This window comes from Carcharhinus amblyrhynchos, chromosome 21, assembly GCF_965287045.1.
Source record: "Carcharhinus amblyrhynchos chromosome 21, sCarAmb.v2.hapA, whole genome shotgun sequence".
Taxonomy (NCBI): Eukaryota; Metazoa; Chordata; class Chondrichthyes; order Carcharhiniformes; family Carcharhinidae; genus Carcharhinus; species Carcharhinus amblyrhynchos.
In genome coordinates, this window is record NC_137344.1 from 9,102,412 (window position 1) to 9,121,368 (window position 18,957).

The 18,957-nt window shown below is 47.4% G+C and overlaps 1 protein-coding gene across 3 annotated transcripts in view; it reads right to left on the bottom strand.

The window, feature by feature from the left end:
* Nucleotides 1-1,396: 1,396 nt before the first annotated feature.
* The window catches only part of slc26a11 (solute carrier family 26 member 11), a 39,308-nt gene continuing 21,747 nt past the window's right edge, over nucleotides 1,397-18,957 (bottom strand). Inside the window, exons 6-15 of one of the 3 annotated variants that reach the window (XM_080209453.1) lie at nucleotides 18,024-18,096; nucleotides 17,165-17,215; nucleotides 15,804-15,864; nucleotides 15,102-15,157; nucleotides 14,853-14,993; nucleotides 13,394-13,521; nucleotides 10,815-10,914; nucleotides 5,625-5,761; nucleotides 4,953-5,040; nucleotides 1,397-2,042 (exon numbers count right to left, since the gene is read on the bottom strand). In XM_080209453.1, the coding sequence (XP_080065579.1) occupies nucleotides 1,969-2,042; nucleotides 4,953-5,040; nucleotides 5,625-5,761; nucleotides 10,815-10,914; nucleotides 13,394-13,521; nucleotides 14,853-14,993; nucleotides 15,102-15,157; nucleotides 15,804-15,864; nucleotides 17,165-17,215; nucleotides 18,024-18,096 (909 nt within the window). In that variant the 3' untranslated portion in view covers nucleotides 1,397-1,968. The remainder of the gene's footprint in view (nucleotides 2,043-4,952; nucleotides 5,041-5,624; nucleotides 5,762-10,814; nucleotides 10,915-13,393; nucleotides 13,522-14,852; nucleotides 14,994-15,101; nucleotides 15,158-15,803; nucleotides 15,865-17,164; nucleotides 17,216-18,023; nucleotides 18,097-18,957) is intronic. The other 2 variants (XM_080209452.1, XM_080209450.1) reach the window with 2 other exon arrangements.

Below are 18,957 nucleotides of genomic sequence, written 5' to 3' on the forward strand. Positions count from 1 at the left end.
TGACAATCACAAAAATGAAAGCCCCTCTACTCAGTGAAACTTTCCAATTCAGTTGAATGTTGGCTGCATGCAGAATCCTTGAGCTGCTCTGATAGCCTATGACTTACAGATATAGACAAATAAGAGCAGTTAGTGCTGCTCACTCTTAAGAGAGAAAGAAATCTCACAACACCAGCTTAAAGTACAACACCAAGTACAACACTTTAAGCTGGTGTTGAGAGATTTCTTTGTTTTACCCCAGTCCAACACTGGCATCTCCACATCACTCTTAAGGGAGCCGGCTGTCACAAAACCTAGCTAATCATTCAAATATCTGTTAGCTTTTCTCTCATGACAATTCCTCACGTAACTTCACTTAACCTTTAGTTGCTCATTGTGTTAGACAAACAACAGTTTTTGAGGAACACGTCAGATTTGGCTTTCCTTGCAGCCGCTGACAACCCTGCAAAATGGCCAGGCCAGACAGCGATGGTTTAGCTAAATCATGAATGTGCTAAAATTAAAGCACAGGAGAGCAAATGTACACTGGTACATAAGAACATAAGAAGCAGGAGTAGGCCATCTAGCCCTTCGAGCCTGCCCCGCCATTCAATAAGATCATGGCTGATCTGTCATGGCTCAGTTCCACTTTCCCGCCCTCTCCCCACAACCCTTAATCCCCTCTCTTATCAAGAGCTCATCAACCCGCTTCTTAAAAATATTTAGCGAGGCAGCCTCCACCACTTCAACGGGCAGAGAATTCCAGAGATTCACCACCCTTTGAGTGAAGAAGTTCCTCCTCAACTCCGTTCTAAACCGCCTCCCCTTTACCTTGAGGCTGTGCCCCCTAGTCCTACTGTCTTTTTTGAGCGGGAAGAGTCTCTCCACCTCTATCCTATCCATCCCATTCATCATCTTATACGTCTCAATGAGATCTCCCCTCATTCTTCTAAACTCTACCTGGTGTTATTGGGGATATTAGGGGACTGTCATAGTAACTTCATTGCAGTGTTAATGCAAGTCTACTTGTGACACTAATAAATAAAAAATGCCAATTTGATGATCAGAATAAAATGGACAGCAAAAGCCACGCTAAATAGCCACAGGCTCAGACTAGATGTACTCTGGCAGTGCATCAGGTACTTGTATTCTTAGCAAGGATCATAGAATCCTACAGTGCAAAAGGAAGCCATTCAGCCCATTGAGTCTGCACCAACCACAATTCTATCCAGGCCCTGTCCCCATAACCCCATGCATTTAACCTAGCTAGGCCTGCTGACACTAAGAGGCAATTTAGCATTGCCAATCCACCTGTACTGTGGGAGGAAACACACGCAGATACAGGGAGAACATGCAATTGAACTCAGGTCCCTGATGTTGTGAGGCAGCAGTACTAATCACTGTGCCACCATAAGGATGGAACAATGACAGGATTTGTAGAGGTCGGAACAGCATAAATTTGTAGTGTGTCTGACCAGGACTAACATCTGTAGTTGCTCTAGCTCAAACCTGTGGGTTCCACTGCCTTTCCCACTCTAGCAGTCACTGCTTGTTGCAATGTTCTGCCCCCTCACCCATCCTCCCAAAACCCTTCCATCAGTACCCGACCCCTAGAACCTGTACCCAGAGCTAGGAACTGATGGCTCTGAAAGTTAAATACTGGTTTTTTTTTATTACTAAAGTGATTGGTGCTAAATCCCAAATGTAAAAACATACAAAAGACAATCAAATCATTGGAAAAATATAAATCAGAGTGAAAAAGCAGCAGGGTGGGGTTGAAGGATGTTCATTACAATTTTAGATCCAGTCCTTGTTAAGCCTTCAGGGTCAGTTACATCAGTGCTGGTGACACACCAGTGAGGACCACGCAGGTTGGCCACAGTATGTTCCCCAGAGAAGCAGCTCAGTAATGTATTGCACCATCGGTTAAATGGGGCTGAACAGTTTTGAGGAGCAGCTGACACTTGGTGAGAATGCAGTGCGTTCCAGCTAGCTGGAAAACCCATCGTTCCTGTGGAGTAGAGGTTTCTCACTCTCATCCAAGTCATCTGTGTAATCATCTCCTGGGGGTACAGAAAAAAATCTTGATTTATAAATCAGCTTTTAACCAGACAAGCAGTTTAACTGTTCCCTGAGGCTCAGTTTCTGGCCATTTTCCAAATAATACAGTTTTAAAATATCTATTTGATATCATTTGGCCGATACGACACACCCCCGCCACACTGTACAGATCATTGAAAACAAATAAAATTTAAAAATACGGTTGGCAGTGGTTAGCACTGCTGCCTCTCAGCGCCAGCGACCTGGGTTCGATTCCAGCCTTGGGTTACTGTGTAGAGTTTGCATGTTCTCCCCGTGTCTGTGTGGGTTTCCTCCCACAGTCCAAAAGATGTGTAGGTTAGGTTGATTGGCCATGCTAAATTGCCCCTTAGTGTCCCACGATGTGTAGGTTAGATAGATTCATCATGTGTAGGGTTACAGGAGTAGAATGGTGGGGGGGGGGGGGGGGGGGGGGGGCGTGGAGGTTGGGAGAGACTTGGAAAGGCACTCTGACTCAGTGCAGACTCAAATGGGCTGAATGGCCTCCTTTTGCACTATAGGATTAAGCAGATGGAAATTTAGGTGGGAGCTCCCCCCAGTGGCTAGTTGGTATGCTGCACTATGTGTAAGGAAGAGATTTGCATTTTGTATAACACCTTTCACAATGTCAGGACAAAATTAAATATTTCAGAAGCCAAATGTATTGCTTACACAGCAAGCTCCCACAATATCCATATATTTTTATGTTGATTGGGTGATAAATACTGACCAGGACAACAGGAAGAACATACACTCATCCTTTGAAATAGTAGTATGGGATTTTGTACCCGAGAGGCTCTGCGTTTAACCGTAACATCTGAAAGAGGGTTCCTCTGACAGTGCAGCACTCCCTCTGTGGAGTGTCAGCATCGATTAAAGGGGCTCACTCTGGAATGGGACTCAAAGCCACAATGAAAAGTGAGTGCACCAGCCCACATCTGACACTGCACGAGGAAGGATGTGGTGGCGTTGGAGGCAGTTCAGGAGGACGTTCATCAGATTGATTCCGGGGATGGAAGGGTTGACGTACGAGGAGAGATTAAGGAGTTTGGGTTATACTCGCCGGAGTTTAGGAGGACGATAGGGGATCCGATTGAGGTATATAATATTTTAAAAGGGATTGATAAAGTAAACGTGGACCAAATGTTTCCCCTTTGGGGCAATCTAGAAAAAGAGGTCACAGTTATAAGTTGCGAGGTGGTAGATTTAAAACTGAAACGAGGGAGGAACTATTTCTCGCAGGTGGTGGTGAATTTGTGGAACTCGCTGCCCCATAGCGCAGTGGAGTTGGAATCATTTCAAGAAGGAAGTGATATATTTCTGATAAAAAAAACAGGATAAAAGGGATATGGGGAACAGGTGGGTTTGAGACCAGGGAGAGATCAGCCATGATCTGATTGAATGGTGGAGCAGGCTCGAAGAGCTGAAGTTGCCAACTTCTGCTCCTAATTCCTATGTTCCTATGGTACAAAAAGGCAGAATAGAAAGAACCCAGATTCTATTCAGCTCAGGCTGAATGATAAACCAGCCTCCCATTTCTCAGTTATACAGCATAGAAAGAAGCCCTTCGGCCCATTGTGTCTGTGCCAGCCATCAAGCGCCTATCCTGATCCCATTTTTCAGAACTTGTCTGGAGCTCTGTATGCTTCTGAGTGCAGTCAAGGTGTGTGGAATTCACTGCATGGGTTGGAGGTAGAGGCAGAAACTCTAAACTCTTTTATAAAGTACCTGGATCTCTGCCTTAAATGCTGCAAGTTACTGGGCTACGGGCTGGGCGCAGGAAGGTGGGATTAGAAAGGACATCTGGATGTCTTCAGGCTGGCAATGGACACGATGGGCTGAATGGCCTCCTCCTGGGCTGTAACTTTTCTATGGTTCTAAGGGGATGTCGGGTTTGGACAGCATTGGGTCCGACAAGTATCAAAACTCCACAAGCTGGCACTGCTTGTCCACAACCCAGCATAAAGAATGACCAATGCAGCAAGGCACTGAGTACAGAGGGACTGTCCCTCATCCTGACTCACTGACAGTAAGAAATCTCACAACAACAGGTTAAAGTCCAATAGGCTTAATTGGAATCACGAGCTTAAGGAGCATTGCTCCTTGATCAGGTGAGTGGAGAGTTGGGTTCACAGACACGGCACATATAGACAGAGACACAATTGCAAGATAATGGTTGGAATGCAAGTCTTGACAGATAAAGAAGTCTTTACAGGTACAGACAATGTAAGTGGAGAGTGGGATAATCACAGGTTAGAGGTGTGAATTGTCTCAAAGCAAGACAGTGGGTTTGCAAAATCCTACTAACTGTTCTGGCTTGAGACAATTTATACTCTTTAGCCTGTGATTATCCCCCTCTCTGCTCACATTGTATCTGTAAAGACGTGCACTCTGACCATTATCTTGCAATTGAGTCTATATCTATATATGCTGTGTTTGTGAACTCAACTCTCCATTCACCTGATGAAGGGGCAGTGTTCTGAAAGCTTGTGATTCCAAATAAACCTGTTGGACTTTAACCTGGTGTCGTGAGACTTCTGACCATGCCCACCCGAGTCCAACGCTGGCATCTCCACATTGCAGGAGACGCAGAGAGAGGGAATAATTTCTAAATAATGACTTTTTTCTGGTTTAAGAAACATTTTTCAAAAATTAAATTCCATCCACTTAACCCCACACCGGCTAAAAAAGAACTGTACAACCAAGCAATACGACAAATATAAAAAAAGGGAGCAAAAGCACAATCCCCCCATCCCCACTCTCAGTCAGAAGTGCTGGAATAAAATGGGTAAACAGGGCTTGTGCCTATTCCTCCAAATTGCAACCGTCTCAATACAAACCAGCCCATCGTCACAGGCAGCAGATAATCCCAAAACAATGAAACGAGCTGTTACCGTGCAGATGCTGGAGTGCAGCCTCAGTGCTGTCAAAGTGTCTTAATCCTTCGATCTGTGCTGAAGTCAGTATTGACAGAACCTTAGGCTGAATGAGAAAGGAAGGTGGTTATTCCGGCTGCCTCCTGGACTGATCTTTGGAGTTGAGAAATAGACGTTACTGAAGATGAAGGTTTTGACTTTTTCAGCACCCTTCCCTGGCAACATCCTCTTGTTTGCTCTCATGTACATGGTGCCTCTGTCAATGAAGTGCTCCCTCAGCACTGCTGTCACAGAACTCAGCAGATACTGGCTGTAATTTAAGCATGCATTATCCAGGTGCACGTACAATCTGGAACACGCACACATTCCAGGGTTAGCACTTACCTGGGTTCGATTCCTGACTTGGGTCACTGTGCAGAGTTTGCACATTCTCTCCATGTCTGCGTGGGTTTCCTCCCACAGTCCAAAGATACGTGGGTTAGGTTGATTGGCCATGCTAAGTTAACCCTTAGAGGACTAGCTAGGGGTAAATGCATGGGGTTGTGACTCTCAACTGGTCACCGGGATCACCCTTAGAGAGGTGGAGAAATCTAGGGAGGGAATTCCACAGGCTAACAGCCACCAATAGTAGAGTGATTATAAACCAGGTTGGGGGAGGGGGTTGGTATCGCATAGACATTCAGAACATACCTGGAAATTTGAGAATAGCAGACACACACGCTTCTGTTGGAATGTCTGGATCAGTTCCCGTAAGCCGTTCACTGTTGTGTAGTCAATGCTGCTGACATGAAGGCAGTCCAGTATCACAGAGTGGGGAGGGTTAGCTGCTGGAGGAAAGGCATTCCAGTTCATTAAACACCAGGATTATCCATCTTAAATAAAGGAGGCAAGGTGAGAGACAGCAAGGAAGGAACGAGGGAAATGATGTTCAGAGTGTGGCAGGGATAGAGATGGCAAACCCAGGACTGCATCAGCAACAAAGGCAGGAGGTTACAAAAATATGACATAAAGAACAACATGCTCTGTATCTGAATGCATGCATAACAAAACAGATGAACTCACAGTGCAAATAGAAATTAGTCGCATGATCTGATAGCCATGTCAGAGACATGGCTGCAGGGTGACAAAGACTGAGATCTCAATGTTGAAGTTGACTTTGTAAAGATATAAAAGAACTGTAAAAATGCTGGAGGGAAAGAAATCAGTGCGTGGCCTCTTTAAAAACTGTTTTTTGGTTCTGTGCAAAAATGTAGAGTACACTCAGACTCCGAGTTATAACATTTGTTTCAAAAGGACCAAGCATCAAGATTGACTTGGTAACAGACTTTTGCGTTCTGCCAGCCTATCAGTTTAAGGAGGGCCATCAACTATTAAAAGTCTATCAGTTTAAAATTGATAGTGTTGACAGCATCAAATCAATCCTTGTGTTAAGAAAATTAGAGACATGTGGGCCAGTGTCTCAATGGCTAACATGTCTGACTACAGATCAGAAAATTCCAGGTTCGACTCCTGGCTAGTTCGATGTAAATTTCTTAATCATAATTCACAAACTCCGTTACTTTTGAAGAAAGCTATCTTTTGGTGGCACAGTGGTTAGCACTGCTGCCTCACACTGCCAGAGACACGAGTTCAATTTCCAGCTTGGGTCACTGCCTGTGTGGAGTTTACACATTCTCCCCATGTCAGCGCCGATTGCTGCTTCACAGCTCCAGGGACCTGGGTTCGATTCCCGGCTCGGGTCACCGCCTGTGTGGAGTTTGCACGTTCTCCTCGTGTCTGCGTGGGTTTCCTCCGGGTGCTCTGGTTTCCTCCCACGGTCCAAAGATGTGCGGGTTAGGTTGATTGGCCATGCTAAAATTGCCCCTTAGTGTCCTGGGATGTGTAGGTTAGAGGGATTAGTAGGTAAATGTGTAAGGGTATGGGGATAGGGCCTGGGCAGGATTATGGTCAGTGCAGACTCAATGGGCCGAAGGGCCTGTTTCTGCACTGTGGGGTTCTATGTTCTATGTATGGTTTCCTCCGGGTGCTCTGGTTTCCTCTCTCAATCCAAAAATGTGCAGATTAGATGGATTGGCCCCTTAGTGTTGGGGGGGGGGGGACTAGCTAGGATTAATGCATGGGGTTATGAGGACAGGGCCTGGGTGGGATTGTGAGCTGTGCAGACTCAATGGGCTGAATAGCCTCCTTCTACACTGTACGGATTCTATAATTCTGAGCTATAGAGGCTCAAGCAAAGCCTTTTCTGGGAGAACATCTCCAGAGGCTGGGGCATCCAACCAAGAAGCTAGCATTCATCACTAGAGCAGCTCTCCACCTCCTGCTAGTTTACATCTCAAGAGAATTATCCAGCTATCGAACAGAGGGATACTGAGTTAAAAAGACTTTACAGACAGTGGACAACCACAGAAGAACTCCAAAAGCTTTCCAGATTCCATTAAGCCTAGTTATATAATTTGAGTGTGACTAAAATTCTGGTATTACTGGTTTGGTAATGAATGTTCCTTGTATTATTTGAACAGGATTTCAGTTGAACCGAAACTTAATTAATATCTTCCTTGTTTAAAGTTCCTGGTTATTTAAATACAATACCTTGTTAATTATTCACTTAAAGCAAGTATCAGGCCTTTATACTAATGAATCTCCCACGGTAGTTAAGAAAAATGACATCTCAAGTAATTATAGCAGATTACAACGCAAGGTAAAAGGGGATTAACCTCTGTGTAGTAACAATGTTCAAAAGGCACATGACACAGGAAGGACAGGAAGCTGAGAAAAGGCGGAGGGCTAGCTCTGTTAATTAAAGATAACATTGGTACAGAAGGGAGTTAACATAATAATCGCACTATAGAATGGGGTACACAAGAAGAAATAATGGGCGCTTGTGAGAAATAAAGATTGACAAATCTTGGGTGATTTTAATCTGCATACAGATTAGACAAATCACATTGGCGAGGTTAGTCTGGGTAATGAGTTCATAAGAATGTTTTGGGGACAGTTTCTTGGTGCAGCACATCCCTAGCACCAACCAGAGCGTAGGCTAAATGAAATTTGGGAATGGGAGACAGGATTAATGAATTAACTCACAGTGAAGGCACCCTCTAGGTAGCAGTGATCATAACGTGATTGAATTTACCGTTTGGTTTGAGGGAGAGAGATACAATTTGAAGAGGAATGTTTTAAACTGAAATAAGTGGAGTGAGGCCCTAGTGAGATCAGCACTTATTGAATAGCATAGCAGGCCCAAGGAGCAGAGTGACCTACTCCTCCTCCAGTTCCTCCCACAGTCCAGAAGGCGTGCTGGTTCGGCGAATTGGCCTTCCTCAGTGTACCAAACAGGTGCCGGAGTGTGGCAACTAGGTGACTTTCACAGTAACTTCATTGCAGTGTTAATGTAAGCATACTCATGGCACTAATAATACTTCTGCTAATTCATACATATACCTCTTACTGGATTTCTCCCCCTCTATTTCCAAGTCAGCATGTAGTTCTGTGGGACCAGTTGTTCTCATGCAATGAGGGTTGAGGGCTATTTGACTGCAGCAGCATCACTCAGTTGTTCTTTAAAAGAAAAAATGGCTAATTCCAGTTACACGCTGTGTCTCTGGCTGCAATTCAACACCAACCAGGCTCAACTTGGAGTATTTCCTGGGGAAGAGCGGGTGAACCACAGGGGCTGGATGTCCTGGATGTCAAACCGTGGATTTCTTCCTCAGCAACAAGTTCAGTGTGAGAGAACCCTAACTCGAGGCAAAACCAAAAAAATAGGAAACTAAAAGTCATTTGCCAACTTACGTGGATCTACACCAACACCCCTCCTACTTGATATTGGAGTCACTGCATTCTTTGTGGGAGTTATTCCCGTTCATCTTGTTAGTTACATCCTAACAGAGCAAAGGATTAGCAAAGAGAGGTGTAGAACACACATCTGGAAGGATTTTGCAGAGGCCAACACTGGATAACTAATCTGTACACAGGTTGTGACCTTTTATTTAATTCATACGGGGTGTTACTGGGTAGGCCAGTGTTTACTGCCCATCCCTAATGGCCCTTGAGAAGGTGGTGGTGAGCGGTCTTTGTGAACTGCTAAACTGGTGTAGGTATATCCACAGTGCTGTTAGAGAGTGCCAAGATTCTGACCCAGCGACTGCGAAGGAGCAGCAATATATTCCCAAGTCAGGGATGGTGGGTGGCTGGGAGGGAACCTCCAGGAAGTGGTGTCCCCATGTATCTGCTGCCTTGTCCAATCTGGTTGTAGTCATGAATTTGGAAGATGCTTTGGTGAGATGTTGCGGTGCATCTTGTAGATGGCACACACGGCTGCCACTGGTGGCAGAGTGATGGATGAGCCAACTGTGTCAGCAATAAAAGGAATAATAGAGGCTGAGAGATAAGAACATAAGAACATAAGAAATAGGAGCAGGAGTAGGCCATCTAGCCCTTCGAGCCTGCCCCGCCATTCAATAAGATCATGGCTGATCTGTCGTGGCTCAGTTCCACCTTCCCGCCCTCTCCCCATAACCCTTAATCCCCTCTCTTATCAAAAACCCATCAACCCGCGTCTTAAATATATTTAGCGAGGCAGCCTCCACCACTTCAACGGGCAGAGAATTCCAGAGATTCACCACCCTTTGAGTGAAGAAGTTCCTCCTCAACTCCGTTCTAAACCGCGCCCCCCCCCCTTTATCTTGAGGCTGTGCCCCCTAGTCCTACTGTCTTTTTTGAGCGGGAAGAGTCTCTCCACCTCTATCCTATCCATCCCATTCATCATCTTATACGTCTCAATGAGATCTCCCCTCATTCTTCTAAACTCCAACGAGCACAAGCCTAGTTTATTCAGCCTCTCCTCATAACTGTTTTGTCCAGTCTGAAGATAAAGCAATGCAGGAGAGATGCAAAGATTCTAAACAATCTAATTATTAACTGCCGTAACCAGAAGCAGCAGCCCAGAGATGTGCAGGTTAGGTACATTGGTCATGCTGAATTTCTCAGTGTCCCGGGATGTGTAGGTGAAAGGGATTACCAGGGTAAACGTGTGGGGATAGGGCTCGGGATGGGATTGTCGTCAGCACAGGCTCAATGGGCCAAATGGCAGCCTCCTGCACTGTGGGGATGCTATGGTTACTAGGAAAAAAAAAAGTGAACAAGCAATTCAGGAGGGGAGAGGGGGAGATACTGACTCACCTGGGAAGCAGAGATTTCTCGGTTTAAAATCACCAAGTAGCTGGAGGGGGTTTCAGAGGAAAGCAGCAACAGAGAGTTATTAGAGAATATTCGGAGAGTAGTTGCTGTCAGAGATTGGCTGTTCTATTTCTGTATCTCCGCTGCCATCGATACGTGGAATGAAACTCCGAGTACTGAATGCAGAGGGACCGCTGAACCCCCGGGAACTGGCAGACTGAAAGCTGGTTTCTCGCTGGAGTAATCGGAATTTAGAAGGATGGGGGGGAGGGGGGTCTTATTGAAACTTACAGGATACTGCAAGACCTGGATAGGACGGACATGGAGAGGATGTTTCCGCCAGTAGGAAAAACTAGAACCAGAGGGGCACAACCTCAGACTAAAGACTAAATCCTTTAAAACAGAGATGAGGAGGAATTTCTTCAGCCAGAGAGTGGGTGAATCTGTGGAACTCTTTGCCGCAGAAGGCTGTGGAGGGCAGGTCAGTGAGTGTCTTTTGAGACAGAGATAGATAGGGTTCTTGATTAATAAGGGGTTATGGGAAAAAGGCAGGAGAATGGGGATGAGAAAAATATCAGCCATGGTTGAATGATGGGCTGAATGGCCTACTTCTTCTCCTGTGTCTTATGGTTCAATCCCAGCCTGCATCCAAAGGCAGAGCAGCGGTGAGATTAGTCCAGGATCGACGATATCTCCACTTACCCTCTAACACGCGCTGGTACAGCTGGTCACAAACATGTTCAACAGCAGGGAAATTCAGGCCACTCTGTAACTGCACAATGACTGTACCGTAATTGGCAATCTGAGACACAAAGGAAAGGGGATTAGGATTCCACAGGTCATTAATCTCCACCGGTACACCACGTAAAGGGTTCAGCGATGCAGGTACCAAATGATTTGTGTACTTTGTACCTTGGCTTTCCAATGCAACTGTGAGTGTTTAGTTAATGAGCAATTTTGCAATCTTTCTCAGATTACAACGCTACTCTGTTGGAAAGACAGGGTATACGACCTCTAGATTGCTCGTGTAAGATTATTAGGTTACTAACCAGAATAATATCAGTTAAAAATCTAGCAGTAGGGCACAGTGGTTAGCACTGCTACCTCTCAGCAGGGGCCCGGGTTCGATTCCTGGCTTGGGTCACTGTCTGTGTGGAGTCTGCACATTCTCCCCGTGTCTGCATGGGTTTCCTCCAGGTGCTCCAGTTTCCTCCCACAGTCCAAAGACGTACAGATTAGGCAGACTGGCTATGCTAAATTACCCTTTAGTGTCCCAAAATGTCCAGGTTTGAGGGAATTAGCAGGTGAAGTATGTGGATTTATAGGGATAGGGTGGTGGGAGCGGCACGGTGGGGGCAGGTGGGTTGCTCTGATGGAGAGTCAGTGCTGACATGATGGGCCAAATGGCCTCCTTCTGAACTGCAGGGATTCTAAGATTATTAGAAACCAATATCTAACCCTGTTTTCTACTACAGATTTCATAGCTGACCTTTTTTGGAGAATAGAACCATAAGGAAACAGACAAAAGGACACGGTATAGGGAGAAATGCCAACCAAGGAGGGCTCAAGCTCCCAGTTTAAAAAAAAAAGGACAAAAGCTGTGGCAAAACCATCCAGGAGAGGATGGAATGCAAACACATCTTTCCCAACCAGCTAAGGAAGCACGGTATGCAAAAAACATCAGGATACCACAACACCAGTAATAGGAGCAGACCATTCAGCCCATTGAGCCTATCTCACCATTCATTAGGATCATGGCTGATCTTGGGTTCCCACATCCCTCAATCTCAGAGATTCCCCCCGCCTTGGACCCCACCCCAGCCAATTGCTGCCCCTGTTTACCAACCCCCTGCACCCCACCACCTCCCCCCCACCCACAAAACCAGCTGATCTCTGCCCTGGCAATCCCCGATTGCTGTGTGCGCACAACCGCCCCTTCAGGCGACACCCCGCCCCCCTCCTCCAGTGGCGGTATCACCACAAAAGACACAAACATTCCTATTTCTTCAAATGGAAGTGCTCTCTTAAAAAGGGGCTGAAGTTGGTTGGGGTGGGGGAGTGGGGCGTGTGGTTAATTGCACAACAGCCAGAATTAAGAACACCCAAAGAAATCCTAAGTGTCGAACCAGCATGAAAACCGGAAAGAATCGTGACCACTTTTTTTGCTGAGAGAAAATTTCAGATCTTATGCCAGTTATAGGGAAAATAAGACAAAGTGTGATTCACACCAGTAGGGGGAGTGAACAGAATCTATTCATGCTGGGAAGCTGGCTGCCACAGGGTGGCATTGCACATGCACAAATTCTCCCAGTGCACTGTGTAAACTATACAGTTAGTGCACTGGAAATCCGACATTCCCCGACCCCCCCGATCTTACTCCCATCCCCAAACCACCACAAGCAGCCAATCACTTCTCCCCCCATTCCCCATCCTAGCCGATCACCGCCCTGGGATCCCCAAATGCTCCCCACGTACAGCCTCCCCTTCAGGCACATCTCCCACAAGCCCCCTCCAGTGGCGGTCACATCACAAAAGACACAAACTCAGTTTTTCACCCTCTCTCGCCATCCTACCGGCTCGCCACGCTCATCGACTGGTGTGACAAGCTGGTAGGACCAACCCCCCACCCCCAAAGTCTCCCTTCTTCACAGCAGAGATCAGAACATAACAAGACCCAAGTACAGAGAGAGAGAGAGAGAGAGAGAGAGAGAGGGAAAGAGGGAGGAGGTGGGGAAGTGAAGGGGGGGAAGAGAAAGTGCATGAGGTCTTGACACAGGAGTATATTCCCGGGTAAATTGTAAATCATCGCCCTTGTTTGTTGACAGGGTTTACCTGAGAACCTAATGGACAAATCTTCAATAAAAGTCAATTCCCAACAAAAACAAGTTTTGTTGCCAAATCTTTTCCTGCCTTAAAAGGCTCCCAAAACCTTTTGATTCATTGGTGTAAAGGATGTTCTCTCTCCCTACCCCTGGGGCATTACGATTCCACCTCTGGGACAGGCTGTCCCTTCCGTGCATTATGAGCCCAAATTAAAAGTGGGCAGACTGTAGCCCCAAGGTGGGGGAGGGTAAAGGTGCTGTCCTGAAGCCCATTGTTCGTGTTGGGGGGGGGGGATGGTCACTGGATATTGGTCTGTCCTGGGACACCCTCACCAAATTCCATTGATAAACTCAGACACCGGCAAAGCAAATTGAAGACTGTTCCTTGGTGCGGGCACATGGTACCAGACCATCTCACACTTCTACAATTGGATTTAGATTACTGACAAAAACAATTACCTTAATCTCAGGTCTGGCGATGTTAAAAAACAGGATTATCCCCGATAAAGCAATTCCAGCCAGAATTCCATATTGGATTTCCCAAAAACAACCCAGGAATGATATTAGGAACGGCAGCAAGTCCAGCTCTGAGGAAAATAAGCAAACAAAGGACAAGGGGTTATTGCCACAGTGCAGGAAAAGGTTTAAGCGAGTGAAGAGGGCACTTGGTGAGGCCGCAGCTGGAGTACTGTGTGCAGTTTTGGGCGCCGTACTTACGCAAGGATATTTTGGCCTTGGAGGGAGTGCAGAGGAGGTTTACTAGGCTGATGCCGGAGTTGAGGGGGTTGAGCTATGAGGAGAGGCTGAATAAACTGGGCTTGTACTCGTTAGAGTTTAGAAGAATGAGGGGAGATCTCGTTGAGACGTATAAGATGATGAATGGGATGGATAGGATAGAGGTGGAGAGACTCTTCCCGCTCAGAAAGGACAGTAGGACTAGGGGGCACAGCCTCAAAATAAAGGGGGGGGGGGGGGGCGGTTTAGAACGGAGTTGAGGAGGAACTTCTTCACTCAAAGGGTGGTGAATCTCTGGAATTCTCTGCCCGTTGAAGTGGTGGAGGCTGCCTCGCTAAATATTTTTAAGACGCGGGTTGATGGGTTTTTGATAAGAGAGGGGATTAAGGGTTATGGGGAGAGGGCGGGAATGTGGAACTGAGCCACGACAGATCAGCCGTGATCTTATTGAATGGCGGGGCAGGCTCGAAGGGCTAGATGGCCTACTCCTGCTCCTATTTCCTATGTTCTAATGAGATAGTCTGTGTTTGTGAAGTTCATTGGGGGTTGAATATTGGGTCAGTTACTGGGCAGCCTTCTCCTGCTCACATCAGGGTATCTTTTACCTACACCCGAGGGGGGGCAGTCAGAGGCGATCCCACTGACAGACAGTACAGCACCCCGACAGTGCAACGCCCCCTCAGTGCTAGCCCATCAACAGCGCAGCACCCTCTCAGCATTAGCCACCCGACAATGCAGCACCCCCTCAGTACCGGCCCACCAACAGTGCAGCGGCAACACTGAAGTATCAGCCTAGATTAGGCACTCGGGTGTCTGGAGTGGGGTTCGAACCCCTGACACGCTGACTCCGAGCTGGAGTCCGGTTAGGGGGATTAGCCATAGTAAGTTGCCACTTAGTGTCCCAATATGTGTCAGTGAGGTGGATTAGCCATGGGAAATGTGTGGGGTTATGGGGATTGGGCAGGAGACGGGGCCTGGGTACCGTATACTGTCAGAGAGTCAGTGCAGACTCGATGGGCCGAATGGCCTCTCCTGCAATGTCGGGATTCTATAATTCTGGAACCACGGCCGAGGCCAGGTTCTCAGCCTCCGAGCAGAGGCAGACAAAGCAGTTTGTGGACAGGAGAATCCAAAGTCAAGCCACAGCGACAGGCGGACAGGACAGGGTGCGACTGGAACCTACTTTTCACCCTCCACAGTGTCGCGACAATCCGCAGGTCGAAGACGCTGGAGACGGCACAGATGATCACCGCTGCCAGGGCTGCTTTGGGGATGTAGAAGAAGAGAGGTGTGAGGAAAGCCAGCGACAACAACACCACAGCTCCTGGGGAAAGAAATCAGAGAGCGCAGCGTCAGGGGAGAAATCAGCTGATGGGGGGGGAGGCTGCCACAGGAGAACGGAGCTCCCATTGACTTTACACAACCGACTCACCGGTGGCTATTCCTCCAGCAGGGCTGCACACACCAGTTTGAGAATTCACTGCCGTCCTAGAGAGAGAGAGTTCAGAAAAAACAGTTACAGCAGAAAGCACACCGAGTGGAGCAGAGCAGTCGGGCCGAACGGCCTAATTCCAGCCCATCGATGGACCGAATGGCCTAATTCTGCTCCTATATTGTATAGGCCATCAGCTGTGACACAGACTCCTAACGCAGGGTCAGTGTTAACTCAGTCGGCACATCACACACCATTCCAAGCTCGAGGTCTTTGCCAAGGGAATGGCTAAAAGCTCGTTCTCTCCACACAGCTCCCTCTCACCCCCTCCTCCCCAGTCAGTGATACCCTCCTCCGCCTCCCCCACGTCCCTATTACCGCCCCCACCCCCATGTTCCTTTTCCGTGTCAGTTTAACCACCAGCCACTGTTATCCACTTTGGGATGAGGTGAGATTACTCTGATGATTGGTGAGTGACAGTTCTACTGTGCTGGTACCTGGAGCGTGAAATCACTAAATTCTGGGACAACAAACCTCCTTGTCCTTTTCCTCCATTTCCCCCACCCCCTCAATTCACCACCCCACCCACCCCCTCTCCACCCCATACCCCAACCCATCCGCCACCACCCCCCAACCCCAACCCATCCACCACCGCCCCCAACCCCACCCCATCTCGCTCACCTATCTCCACCTGTGACTCACCTCCCAAAACTCCCAGTCACTGGGTAGGATGAAAGAAAAGAGCCCAGAATGTTCGAACTGCCTGAAACCCAAAACAAGACAGGGTCAGCGCACACAGTGGACCCAGCCAGCGGTCAGCCTGTCCCAGGTTAGGGATGATGTGGAGATGCCGGCGTTGGACTGGGGTAAACGCAGTAAGAAGTCTCTCAACACCAGGTTAAAGTCCAACAGGTTTATCTGATAGCAAAAGCCACTAGCTTTCAGAGTGCTGCTCCTTCATCACGTCACCTACAAAGGAGCAGCGAGCACTCCGAAAGCTAGTGGCTTTTGCCACCAAATAAACCTGTTGGACTTTAACCTGATGTTGAGAGTCTTCTTACCAGGTTAGGGACACAGGGCAGAAGGGGACAATACAGGAGGGACAGATGCACAAGGTCCAATAGGCTGGAGTAAACCCTGGCAGTATCGGAAGCCAGTTCAGAATCACTGTTTTCAATTCCTGCCCCAGAAGGTCTATCTGTTTCTGCTGGAGGCAAGAGGCCGTTTTGGGATTTCCTGCGAGTGTTCATTCCACGAGGATTGGGCTGGTGCTCACTGCAATGAGGGGATTTCACAGAAACATATAAAATCCTGATGGGACTGGACAGGCTAGAGGCAGGAAGAATGTTGGGGAAATCCAGAACTCGGGGTCACAGTCTAAGAATAAAGGGTAAGCAATTTGGACTGAGATGAGGAAAAACTTCTTCACTCAGGGATCCTGTGGAATTCTCTACCACAGAAAGCTGTTGGGGCCAGTTTGTGAGGTACGTTCAAGAGGGAGCTCCGCGTGGCCCTCATGGCTCAAGGGATCAAAGGGGATGAAGAGAAAGTTGGGAATGGGATACTGAAATGCACAATCAGCCATGATCACACAGAATGGTGGTGGGGCCGAATGGCCTATTCTCTATGATTCTATGAGTTTAGAATCTACTCTGTCACCAGCCGGTTCCACAACGGTTAGCATTGTTGCCTCACAGGACCCGGCTTCGATTCTTGGCTTGGGGTCACTGCATGTGCGGAGTTTGTACATTCTCCCCATATCTATGAGGGTTTCGTCCGGGTGCTCTGGTTTCCTCCCACAGTCTGAAAGACGTGCTGGTTAGGTGCATTGGCTGTGCTAAATTTTCCCTCCACGTACCCGAACAGTGCCGGAGTGTGGCGACTAGGGGATTTTCACAGTAACTTCTCCGCAGTGTCAATGCAAGCCTACTTCTGACACTAATAAACTAAAAATCTTAAACAGGAGTCTGTGAATAAACACACACCGTCTCCCCCTGATCCCCTTTATCAGTTGTACGGCAGCGCTAATATAAAAGCAACACTGACATAATACCCGCTCTTACCTATCGCGATGAGTTCCTGATTCGGGTCAATTCTGTAATTGTTCTGACTGGCTGTAAAACACAAAATCCAGCAAAATTATACCCAAACCCCCGGGTGTGAACTATTTCCAACGGTTCCTTAGAGTGGCAGATACAACCCCAATCCTCCTGAGTTAGTGAGACAAAGTGAGGAGGGGGGGGGGGGTGCAGTTTGGGTGAAATGATGTGAACGTTGCCAGTATCTGATAGCACGTCCAATATGTTCCAGGACTCAGCAACATGGTGGCTTTGGGAACTGCACTCTATCACTTTTTCACTCAGGGGGTGGTGGGTGAGTGGAATCGGCTGCCGTCCGTGGTGGTGGAGGCAAATTCGATAGGGTCTTTTAAGAGACTTCTGGATGAGTACATGGGACTTAATAGGATTGAGGGCTATAGGTAAGCCTAGTAGGTAGGGATATGATCGGTGCAACTTGTGGGCCGAAGGGCCTGTTTGCGCTGTAGTTTTTCTATGTTCTACCTTTACAGAATCGTCAGAGAATCCCTATGGTACAGAAGGAGGCCATTTGATCCATTGAGTCTGTACTGGCCAGAATCCCATCCAGGCCCTATTCCTGAAGCCACGATCTAGAGTAGACAGCAGACTGAAGGGGCTCCTATGGTCTTAGAGCTAGTCCATCAAGGGGCAATAAAAGGAAGCACGCTGTCACAAAGGATAACAGAAACCTGGAACTCATTCAATCAAAGGCTTGGTTTGTCCGAGGGGCTGAATGGCCTCTTCCCATTGTTACCCAGTCCTGCTCCGTGTGGTGGGACAGGCTGTGCATGATCTATCCGGGCTGCCCACGGCTGTACAAAGATCACTTGTGTCAATGACTCACCAAAAGCTTTGGCTATCGCAATACTTTCCAGAAACCCAACCAACGGCACCACCGCTAATCCCGCTCCAAAGTTCTAGAAAGATCAAAAAGCGTTTGATAAACATCGGGTCCAGTGTAACAGTTTAATTTTAATTGTGGGGCAGCACACTGGTTAGTACTGCTGCCTCGCAACACCAGGGATTCAGGTTCAATTCCCATCTGTCGGGTCACTGTCTGTGTGGAATTTGCACATTCTTCATGTCTGCAAGGGTTCCTTCCGGGTGCTCTGGTTTCCTCCCACACTCCAAAGATGTGCGAGTTAGGTGGATTGGCCATGCTAAATTGCCTCAGGGGGACTAGCTAAGATAAATGCATGGGTTTGTGGGGTTAGGGTCTGGGTGGGATTGTGGTTGGTACAGACTTGATGGGCCAAATGGCCTCCTGCACTGTAAATTCTATGATTCAATTGCTGACAGTCACACTGTTATACTCTAGAAATCAGTTAGTCCTGGGGCCAATCATTGCCCAGTCTAATATTTAGAGAGTGGAGCATTCCAATCAGCTGGATGAATGTAGATTATATACTGGATTTTGGGTATAAAGACCTGTTACATATTGTGCAGTATTTAGAACCGAACCACAGTCAATTTAATTGTTTGCTCGTACGTAGCTGGAAAGAATTCAAACCAGACTCTGGTTGGTCGAGGAATTGACCCGAGGAACGAACTGGAGAATGGCTGGCAACTTGACTGGCTTGAACGTAAACAAAGCTTAGCAGTTAACTGTCAGTCACCATTCAACTGGAGCATTCCTCACGGCAATGCCTCCAGCAATCCAAGTCCACTTGCCAGCCAATCAACACTCTCCTCTCGTGAAGTACAAATTGTTCCCATTACATTTGGGATTCTCGTGACTCAAATCCAAGATGAAAAGCTCTGACTTCTTTTTAAGCGAT